At 59.3% G+C, this 10,169-nt stretch overlaps 1 protein-coding gene across 2 annotated transcripts; it reads left to right on the forward strand.

Moving 5' to 3' along the window:
• The first annotated feature begins 747 nt into the window (after positions 1-747).
• Positions 748-9,238, forward strand: ZMYND19 (zinc finger MYND-type containing 19). Of its 2 annotated transcripts, none has more exons than XM_081237470.1 (6): positions 748-978; positions 2,349-2,408; positions 3,103-3,209; positions 3,810-3,950; positions 8,390-8,570; positions 8,753-9,238. In XM_081237470.1, the coding sequence occupies exons 1-6, from the start codon at positions 928-930 to the stop codon at positions 8,894-8,896; spliced, it is 684 nt and encodes a 227-aa protein (XP_081093596.1). In that variant the 5' UTR covers positions 748-927; the 3' UTR covers positions 8,897-9,238. The 2 variants fall into 2 exon arrangements, with proteins under 2 accessions (XP_081093596.1, XP_081093597.1); XM_081237471.1 differs by lacking the exon at positions 748-978 and adding an exon at positions 1,625-1,715.
• The last annotated feature ends 931 nt before the right edge of the window (positions 9,239-10,169 follow it).

Raw genomic sequence — 10,169 nt, forward strand, 5'->3', positions numbered from 1 at the left:
CAGGCGGTAATGCGAGCGATAGGGAGCGGCTGATGAAGCTTCGCTCTCTCGCCCACTGCTCACCTCCTGCTGTGCACTCAGGCCGCGGACTGGTACCGGTCCACAGACTGGGGGTTGGGGACCCCTGGGCTACAGGGTGCTAATCCGGGCCCCTGTGTGGAGACGGCCAGGGAGGAGGAGGGCGGGCCTGTCGGCAGTGGACCCAGCCCCTACGCCACAGTGGCCCCTGGGCTCCGGGTCCCTGTCCCCACTCCGGCCTCCTGCCCGCTGTCCGAGGACGGGGTACGGTTTACTGGCAGCCGCAGCCAGTCCCGCAGGGACCCCGACCTGTAGAGCCCGGAAGGCCCGGGGCGCGGAGCCAGGCCGCCCTCCTCGAGGGGCGGGGGCCGGGTCAGGGTCGCGGGGGCGAGGGCGGAGGCCGGGTCGGTATCGGGGTAGGGGGTCGGGGCCGGGAGCCTGTAGGGTAGCCTCCCGCACAAAGCTTCCCGCGAAACTGACGTGCGCCGGGCGGCCGCGAAGGCACCGCCCCCGACCGCGCCCCTCCCCCACGCTGGCCCAGCTCCTCAGCGCGCTTGCGCATCCGCTCTCCTGCCATTGGCTGCGTCGTGGCGGCGCGCGCCGGCCGGCGCACTGCGCGTCCCACCATTGGCCGGGCGGCGGCGCGCGGGGGTGTGTCGGCGTCGCGCTCCGCCCCTGGCCTCGCTCGCTGAGGTGCGCGCGGTGGCGGCGGCGGCGGCGCGTGGCAGGTCCGGCGGGCGCCAGGAGGCGGCGGCCCGACCCCGGCCCAGCCTCGTCCCGCCCGCCCGCCCGCCCGGCCCCGATCCTGACCCCGACTCATCCGACTGGCCCGCCCGGCTCGCCGTGGCCCCGCCCCGGCCCCGGCACCTCCTGAGGGAGAGGCGCCGCCGGCCGAGCGCAGGCCCGGCCATGACCGACTTCAAATTGGGCATCGTGCGGCTCGGCCGGGTGGCCGGGAAGGTGAGCGGCGCGGGGCTGGGGCTAAGGTCGGGCCGGGGGACTGGGGCGCTGGGCCGGGGGCCGGGCCGGCGCTGGGAGTAGGCGGCCGGGGTGCGAGGCAGGGGGCCGGACCGGAGCTGGGGGTGGCGGGCGGGGTCTGGGAGTCGGAGTCGGGGGTGCGAGGCTGGGGGTCGGGGGCGCGGGGCTGGGGGCTGGATCGGGGGCCCGACCCGGGCCGGGGCACGGGCAAGGGCCGGGCAGTTTGCGGGCGGCGGGCCGGCGGCCTGGCTCCCGGGGCAGCCCTCCTCCGGTTGCGGCCCGGGGCTCCGACCATGCGCCGTGGCCGGGGAGCAGGGGGCTGTGGCTGCGCCTGAGGACGCGGGGAGCGCAGGCCCTTCCGAGGCGGCGCGCTCGCTCCTCGCCGAGACCTGCGTGTGCGCGCCGCCAGTGCCTGCCGGTCCGTAGTGAGCTTCGGGCAGGGTTCGTGCTGCCAGCGGCGGCCCCGTCTGGCTGAGCCTCAGTGGGCCTCGCCAGAGCAGGGCCTCCCTCTGCTTCTCTCCCTTACCTGGCCCCGCCCTCCGCGTGTTCGAGGCTGGGGCTTCCTGGCACCTGTGGGCATTGAGGCTTGGCTGTTTCCAGGAGCCGGCCGGCCGTGCAGCTGCACCAGCCACGGACCTTACCCTGGATGGGAACCCTGTTCCCATCACCAGCGGCGGAAGCTTCTGGTGGGAGAGAGGAGCAGAGGCAGTCAGATAAAGGTAAAACCGATTCAGATGCTAGAAAAAAGCTTTCCAAGCGAGAATGACACTGGTCCGTTTTGGGGACCGTTACCTGCCCTTCCTGCAAGGGGACATGACTTTCTAACTATGGAAGGGTGGGCTCCCCATCAGCTCTGAGGTCCCTTCGAACTCAGTGACTGATTGCACTAATGTCATCCCTTAAAACTTTTATTTGGAACATTTTAGACAGACAAAGAGGTAGGAAGGACGATTCAGTGAGCACCTGTGTGAGGACCGCCTGGCTTAATAAATAAAATAAATGTTAACTGAAACCTTCTGGATATTCTGCCTCAATCCCGGCCCCCTCCCTCTACTCCAGTGACGTCATACTCTTGGACTAGGTTTATCAGCACATTAAAATGCACAGCTTAGTACCTGTCCAGTCCTGTGGCACTTCTTTTGGTTCTTCGCGAGGAGATGGGAAGTGAAGCCTGATGCCGCGACTCTGCGCAGTCGTGAGTGGGGAAGGGCCAGGCTTTGGCACCTCTGCCTGCTTTCAGGACAGACGGCCCCTCGCCTGCTGACCTCGCTTAGTCTCAAGGGGCCGCTTCTGCTCATTATCGGTACCTCGTACTGATTCCAAATGTAACGTCTTGAAACGTTAATTTCCAGACCAAGTACACACTGATAGATGAGCAGGACATCCCGCTGGTGGAGGGCTACTCCTTTGAGGTAAGGACGCCGTGCCTTTGCTGGCATGCCCTTAGTCATGCCCAGGAGGGTCACAAGGGGTGGGTTTTCTTCCCTGTGATGTGAGGGCAAGACCTGGTACGTGAGCATCTCCAGCTGTCTGTCTGTCACTGCCCCGTGGAGCCCCCTGCCGCCTCTGCGATGCTGGTCTTCCCCCACTTCCGCCTGGTTGCAGGCTCTTCCTGAAAGGGAGACAAATTGTGTCATGTTTGTGATTGAGTTCAGTTGTACAAGCTTCTGTGCCCTGGGAGACTCTCCAGGGCTGCCCCCCTTCTCTCGCCCTCCGCTGTTCCTACCTGATGAAGCTGTGCGGGCTCCAGTCCGCACCCGCCCACTCCTCCTTCCACGAGTCTGTGGACCCACTCTTACCTCAGCTGTCACCCTTTTACACTTACTTGGTCTAGGGCTTGTCTTTTTTTTACTGGGTGGGTTTTTTTTTTTAAAGGTAGGAAGATTTATTTCTCTGTGTCCACAATGTTTTGCAAAGAGTGGCTCATGACCGTGTCTTGCCTCCACAAGAGGAGACTGCTTCTTGGTGCCACGTGTCTGGGAGACTCCGGAGACCCCCAGGGTCCCAGGAATAGGCCTGGGATTGTCCCTCTGGCTTGTTTTTTAGTTTGGAATGTTGTTGATAATCAGAGCCTTTTTAACAGAGCTTTTTCTTGTTTTTTCTCAGGCCCGGATGGAAGTAGACGCAGATGGAAATGGTGCTAAGATATTTGCATACGCCTTTGACAAGAACCGAGGAAGGGGGTCGGGAAGGCTCCTTCATGAGCTGCTGTGGTGGGTGTTCCAAGCTGCTTGTTTCCCCTGTCGGCTTTGCACAAGCCCTGAGGTGCACGGGGCTCATGGAGCCAGCAGACCCCTTGTTGACACGTGGTGCCTTCCCCAGGTCTCCCAGTTAATTGTGTCATTGTCACTATCCCGGAGGGGTGGCTGCTTTGCGACCTGTGGCACTGGCAGTGCAGCCAGAGAGTCTGCAGGCTGAGCCCCCTTTCTGCTCGGTGTGTTTGGGACACAGTCTCCTCTGGGGGTGGGTGGGGTCTGGCCCCTCCTCTGGGTTGGGGAAGGGCCCTCCCCTCTTCTGTGTGAACAGCGAGGTTCCAAAGTACTTGGGACCACGCAAGTGGGGTGTTCTCCAGGCTGTGTGTGAGATGGTTTCGGGTTCCCTCCTTGGCTCCCTGCAGCCTAGCTCTTAAAATCCAGGGGCTGGGCTGTCCACGTGGCCTGTCCTGGTTGGGCCACAGACTGACATACTTGGGTTCCTCTCCGCAGCCTTGCTCCTGATGGGTCCTGTCGGTGTGACAAGGGACCAGTTCAGGGCACATGGCTGAGGCGTTCAGGAGGGTTGGGAGCCCATCTGGAGCACTGTCTGTTTCCTAGGGAGCGGCACAGGGGGGGCATCGCCCCTGGGTTTCAGGTGGTGCATCTCAACGCTGTCACTGTGGACAATCGCCTGGACAACCTGCAGCTGGTGCCATGGGGTTGGCGGCCCAGAGCCGAGGAGACCTCCAGCAAGCAGAGGTGGGTCTTCTTGGGGCCTGGTGATGTGACCGAGATGCCCCTGAGGGCGGCCCCTCCAAGCTCACTGCCAAGAGGGTCCCGCGTCTACTCTGTGCTCTGAGGCTTCTGTGGGTTTGGTGACCTTGGCCGTTTTCTCTCAGGGTGCGGGGGTCCTCTTTTTCTTCACTGGGGGAGGAGACCGTTTGGATGCTTATCTTTCTGGACTGGTCTTCTGAATTGGCTCTCGTGGGGAGAGGGGTTGTGTGGGCCGGTCCCCTGTAGGTGGGCAGGACGCCCTTGAGATGTAGGAGCCGTCTTCATCTCAGGGATGCCCCTGTGCACACAGATAGGTCTTGCTGTCATGCTCTTTTGTAAACAGTTTGTCTGGTCAGTGGTTTAAAGGAAGCAGGACAGTGTGGCTCGGGGGTTGGCCGCTCGGCCTCCACCTTTCCTTGGTCCTGAGGACTTGGGTGGAGGGGATGCTCCGAGGGCAGTTCCCGTGGCCCCAGGAACAAGCCCCTCTGTGACTTCATGGAGCCCTTAGAAGAGCTGGGGGACCAGCAGGATGGGAGCCAAAATGAGCCAGGGTGTCCCTGGCCACCTGTGCATCATTTAGGGGCTCCCTAGGGCTTCTGTGCATCTCCTCGGGCCCCTGGGCAGCTTCTCCTGACTTTGGCGGTGCTGGTGCTGACTTCCCCTACAAGCAGAAGTTGGTGAGGTCGGTGCAGGGGTGTCAGTGTTTCTTAGGATGGAGACTGGGTGGATCCTTTGCAGTGGTCACCACTGGGGTCTTGGTAGAGCCCCATGCACTGGAGGTAGTAAATGGCGGGATTGCCCGGCCAGCTGGGCTTGCTGGTGGGGGATGGTCCCCAGGTGTAAGAAGGCCACATCCAATCCGATGCTGCTGCAGCTCTGGAGGGGTGTCCGTAACTCTGTACGAGGGGAGGGGGTGGGTCTCCAGGCGTAAGTGGTCTCTACTCTGTTGTTAGAGGCTGATCCTAAGACACCCCTCCTGAGGGAGGCTGATCCTCTTGTGGTAGCTGGGTTAGGATTTTCATCTTCCTGGAGGTTATGTGAGTCTAGACTTCTGGTTGCAAGTGACAGAAACTAAGCCCAATTTGGCTGAAGCAAAGATAGGACCCTTAATGGCTCCCCTGCTGAGATGTGGAAAGCCACAAAGCCACCTCCAGGTCTCAGGAGCAGCTGCCAGGGCTGCACACCCGCTTTCCTCAGCAGTGTCTGGCGGCGTGGGGGAGTCAGCTTGTTTTGAGTCACTTCTGTCTCCGTGCTGGGGGCAGGAGGGTTCTTTCATCAACAGAAGGAAGCTTGTGTCATCAGGACAAGTGTAAGGGCGGCTGAGCGGAACACCAGCCTCCGTGGATTTCCCCCAAGTTGTCCAGCACTCACATGGGTTCAGGGCAGGCCTGAGGCTCACCCTCCCTGGCTCCATGCAGGTCTGCTGCTGCCCATTGCAGACACTGGAGGGACACTGCCCACCGTGTCACCCAGTGATGGGTCTGTCTTTCTGGGATCTCAGCATTTGTCCATCTGAGCACCACGTATTGTTGTGAGATGAGGCGACCACGGTTAAGAAGACCTGTTTGGAAAAGGGTCTGTTACACCCAGGGCTGCCCCACCGGTGGTCTTCCCCAGGCCATGGCCCAGCTGCCCCATTCTCCTTCAGACCACTCCCAGGAGGCCCAGGACCACCCCAGGGGCCTCTCCCTGCTGGTTGGCCCAGGAGCAGATGGGTTGGGGTTGGCCTTAGTTTGCCAGCCTGGGGTCGGCTCGCCAGCAGTCCTCCACCTGTCGGGGCAGAGCCAGCCCAAGGGTGGCCTGAACTCCCCGCTGGCCCGGCGTCACGTATCCTTCCATCTCACTCAGTGGCCTCCGCATGGCGGCTCTTTGTAGTAATCACCCCATATGTGAGGCGGGCGGTTCGGCAGCACAGCTCCTGCCAGGCATGTACCTTCTGCTCTGCTTTCCTGGCGTCACTTCAGTGGGGCCACGAGGGCGGCCCAGCCGGGTGGAAGGTGCTCTTTGCAAAGGTGCATTTTCCTCCCTTTCTGCCTTCAGAAGCCGGCTGGGACTGAAACTCACCTCTGTCTTCTAGGACTTCATTGAAGGGCTCAGAAAGTAGCCAGTTTTCTCCCACATCCTGACTTTCACCCTTTCCTTCTTTAAAAAAATCTTTTTATTGTGGCAAAATACAGATAACATTTACTGTTTTAACCATTTTTAAGTGCATGGTTCCGTAGCATTAAGCAAATTCAGATTGTCACGTACCCTCACTACCCTTGTTTCCAGAACTGTCTCATCTTCCCAAACCGAAGCTCTGTCCCCATTAAACACTAATTCCCCACCCATCTCCTCTGCCAGCCCCTGGTACCTACTGTTCTGTGAATTGACAAGTCCTTGGACCTTATCTGAGTGGATTAATATGGCATTTGTCTTTTTGTGTCTGGCTTGTTTCACTTCGCCTCATTTATGTCTTTGAGGCTCATCCATGTCATAACGTGTCAAAATTTCCTTCGTTTTTAAGGTTCAGTAATACTCCATTGAGTGTGTGTGCGTGTGTGTGTGTGTGTGTGTGGTGTATGGCACATTTGGTTTATCCATCATCCATCAGTGGGCACTTGGGTTGTCTCCACCCCTTGTCTGTCGTAAATGATGCTGCCGTGAACACAGTTGTACAAAGAGCTCTTCGAGTCCCTGCTTTTGATTCTTCAGAGTGTGTACCCAGAAGTGGGATCGCAGGCTCATAGGATAATTCTGTTTACTTTCTGAGGAAGCTCCACACTGTTTTCCATAGCATCTGCGCCATTTTACCTTCCCCCCAGCAGTGCACGGAGTGTACTGTGTGTCTCCATACCTTCACCAGCACTTGTTTTCTGTTGGTTTGATAGTAGCCATCCCAAGAGTGTGAGGTGGTCTCATTGCGGTTTTGAGTTGCATTTTCCTGATGATCAGTGATGTTAAGCATCTTTTCATGTACTTTTTGGCCATTTGTATATCTTCTTCGGAGAAACATCTATTCAGATGCTTTACCCATTTTTAAATTGGGTCGTTTGTTTTTTTGGTTGACTTGTAGAGTTCTTTATATATTCTGGGTACAAATCCCTTATCAGATATATGGTTTGCAAATATTTTCTCCCAGTCTATAGGTTGCCTTTTCATTCTATTGATTGTCTACTGATTGTCTCTTTTTTTTTTAAGTTTTTATTTATTTGTTTGCTTGTTTATTTAGGCTGCATTGGGTCTTCGTTGCTGTGCGCAGGCTTTCTCTAGTTGCGTTGAGCAGGGGCTACTCTTTATTGCTGTGCGCAGGCTTCTCACTGTGGTAACTTCTCTTGTTGCAGAGCATGGGCTCTAGCTGTGTGGGCTTCAGTAGTTGCAGCATGTGGGCTCAGTAGTTGTGGCTCTCGGGCTCTAGAGCGCAGGCTCGGTAGTTGTGGCCCACGGGCTTAGTTGCTCCGCGGCATGTGGGATCTTCCCGGACCAGGGCTCGAACCTGTGTCCCCTGCATTGGCAGGCGGATTCTTAACCACTGCACCACCAGGAAAGTCCCTGACTGTCTCTTTTGTTGCACAAAATAATTGACTTTTCATGGAGTCCAATTTGCCTGTTTCTTCTCTTGTTACTGTGCCTTTGGTGTCATATCCAGGATTAATGCCAAATCCGATGTTGTGAAGCTTTTGTCCTATGTTTTCTCTGAGAGTTTTATTGTTTGGGGTCTTACATTTAGGTCCTTGATCCATTTTGAATTAATTTTTGTCTGTCACATTAGAAGAGGGTGACCCTTCCCTTTTTTTTTTTTTTGGAAGTATAGTTGATTTACAGTACTGTGCCAGACACTTCCCTTTTTTATCCAAGACCGGCCCGGTCTCCAGAGAGGGTGGGTGGGTTGAAGGGGATGGTCCACCCATCCGTTTGCTCTCGAAGTGCGGGAGGTGCCTCCTTTGGAGGCCAGCCCCAGAGCGGGCCGCTCATTGCCTTGTGCTCACCCCACCGCCTGTGCCTCTTGTGGGGCAGGTGCGAGCACTTACAAGCTTCTGGCCCCAACCAGCAAGAGAAGTGTTCGGGGGGTGTAGAGCAGCTCACAGCAATTGGGCAGGCAGGCCAACCAGGGGCAGATGTGGGCGCCTCTGGGGCCGCGAGCACGTGATCTCCGTGCCTGTCTTGTGTGCAGCCGTCCCAGGCGTTGGGGAGATTGACGAGCAAGGCAGACAAAGCCCTGCCCTGTGCCTTTTAGTGGGAAGATGAAACAGGCTACATACTGGATGTTACGGAGAGGTGAGCCCAGGCAGTGCGGTGGGCCAAAGGAGAGTCAAGCTGCAAAACTGGGGGCGGGGCAGCCTGAGAAGAGGAAGCAGCTGGTCCACCCTGGGGTCACTCACTGTCACCTCCATACCTTGACCCTTCCTGGCCAAGGCATCCTGAAGCGCCTGCTTCTCTTTAAGGGAGCAAAGCTTATACTGGCTGGCGATTCAGCAGCTGCCCACGGACCCCATAGAGGAGCAGTTCCCCGTCCTGAACGTGACCCGGTACTACAACGCCAACGGGGACGTGGTGGAGGAGGAGGAGACGTCCTGCACCTACTACGAGTGCCATTACCCGCCCTGCACCATGATCGAGAAGCAGGTGCGCGGCGGGGGAGCCCCGGGCCTCCCCTAGGACTGCCCTCTCGTGGCTTCTCCCCTGCGGTGGCTGTTCCTTTGTCACTGCCTGACCGGGGCCCAGACCCTCCGGCCTCGGTGCACGGGCGGCCAGGTCCTCGCAGGTCTGCCATGTGACCGGAGCGCCGCTCTTCTGTGTCCTTTCAGCTCCGGGAGTTCAACATCTGCGGGCGCTGCCAGGTGGCGCGCTACTGCGGCTCCCAGTGCCAGCAGAAGGACTGGCCGGCCCACAAGAAGCACTGTCGGGAGAAGAGGCGCCCCTTCCAGCACGAGCTTGAGCCGGAGCGATGACCGGGCGGTCACGGGGCTTCTCATCTCCCCGGGCTGCGGGCTCGGCGGGCGGCTGGACCGGGGCCACCAGAGGGGCTGTTCCTGCACCTGCACCTGCTCCGCCACCGGAGGCCCCCCCGCACCCCGTGGAGCAGAGACAGCTGGGAGGCCCCCCGGGACGCTTCTCATTATTTATATGTTAATATGTTTGTAAACTCATGTACAGTTTTTTTGGGGGGGAGGCAGCGGGAGGGTTAGAAAGTACAAATAGGGTCATTTGCTGTAACACTCACTTTCCGGGCGGCTGAGCCGAGGAGGGCGGCCCGCCCGGGTTGGGGCAAAGTAAAGGGTGGGACCGCCCGGCGTCCTGGCTGCTGTCTGCTCTCCGCCTCGGCCGGCATCCGTGGTGTGGGTACGGGTGCGAGGGCTGCCGTCCCCACCCCCAGGCTGCGTGGGAGCGTGAGGGAGACCCAGACCTGTCCCTGTCCTGCAGCAGGAGCTGCTGAGGGTGGTTAGTTGCTCGGCCCCCGTTTCGGCCCCTTTGAGCTCATGCAGTGGGTGCCTGGGAGCTTGGGGTGGGGCGGGGCGGGGCAGGGTGGGCCTCTCCCAGCAGGACTGCTGAGGTCCACCTGCAACTTGGAGCAGCCCGAGGGGTGAGAACTGCTTTCCTGTGCTCCTTCTGGGAGCTGCAGATCTCAGGGCTGGGCAGCATCTTGTACACCTGGCCAAGCCGCCTGGGGGCCGCAAGCTGGGTGGTGTGGCTGGGAACTTGCTGGTCTCCGGGGAGAGTGAAGGCTGACATCCGTGTGGGGTCATCCCTGGCCCCACGTTGGCCCTGCGGGCTCCTGCCACGCCCTCCTTCCTGCATTGTTCCTGCAAATCTCCCGGGACACCCTGTGTGTGCTCTGCTTCCCTGGCTGGGGCCAGCCCCTTTGTGGCCTCTGGTCTGTGAACTGAGCTGAGCTTCCGTAGCTGCTTTTGCAGAACTTGGAGGCCTCCTGGGCAGGGCGTCCTGGAGAACAGGACTGGGGAAATGGGTGATAGCAACATGCGGGGAGCAGGAGGGAAGGCTCAGTTCCAACCCCGAGGGAGGGGTTTTCTGCAGGTGAAGGGACTCCATGTGCCCACACGGGTTTTTGCTGAGAAGACCTTGCTACCGTGCAGGTCAGCTGTGGTGCCTCTTCCAGGCTGGGGTTTTTTGCTCCGGGTTCCCCCAGACCCCAGGTTGAGCACCAGTGGGGGCTCAGAAAGCTGTCAGAGAAGAGGCTGTGTGATCCTGAGAGACTGTCCTACC

This window comes from Mesoplodon bidens (assembly GCF_964165515.1).
Source record: "Mesoplodon bidens genome assembly, chromosome: 6".
Taxonomy (NCBI): Eukaryota; Metazoa; Chordata; class Mammalia; order Artiodactyla; family Ziphiidae; genus Mesoplodon; species Mesoplodon bidens.

What these genes read in the sequence shown, in the direction of transcription:
- ZMYND19 (XM_081237470.1), top strand. Translation starts at nt 928, where the DNA reads ATGACCGACTTCAAATTGGGCATCGTGCGGCTCGGCCGGGTGGCCGGG. An exon ending in TGGAGGGCTACTCCTTTGAG is followed by an intron (nt 2,409 to 3,102) that starts GTAAGGACGCCG and finishes GTTTTTTCTCAG; the next exon opens with GCCCGGATGGAAGTAGACGC. An exon ending in CTCCTTCATGAGCTGCTGTG is followed by an intron (nt 3,210 to 3,809) that starts GTGGGTGTTCCA and finishes TCTGTTTCCTAG; the next exon opens with GGAGCGGCACAGGGGGGGCA.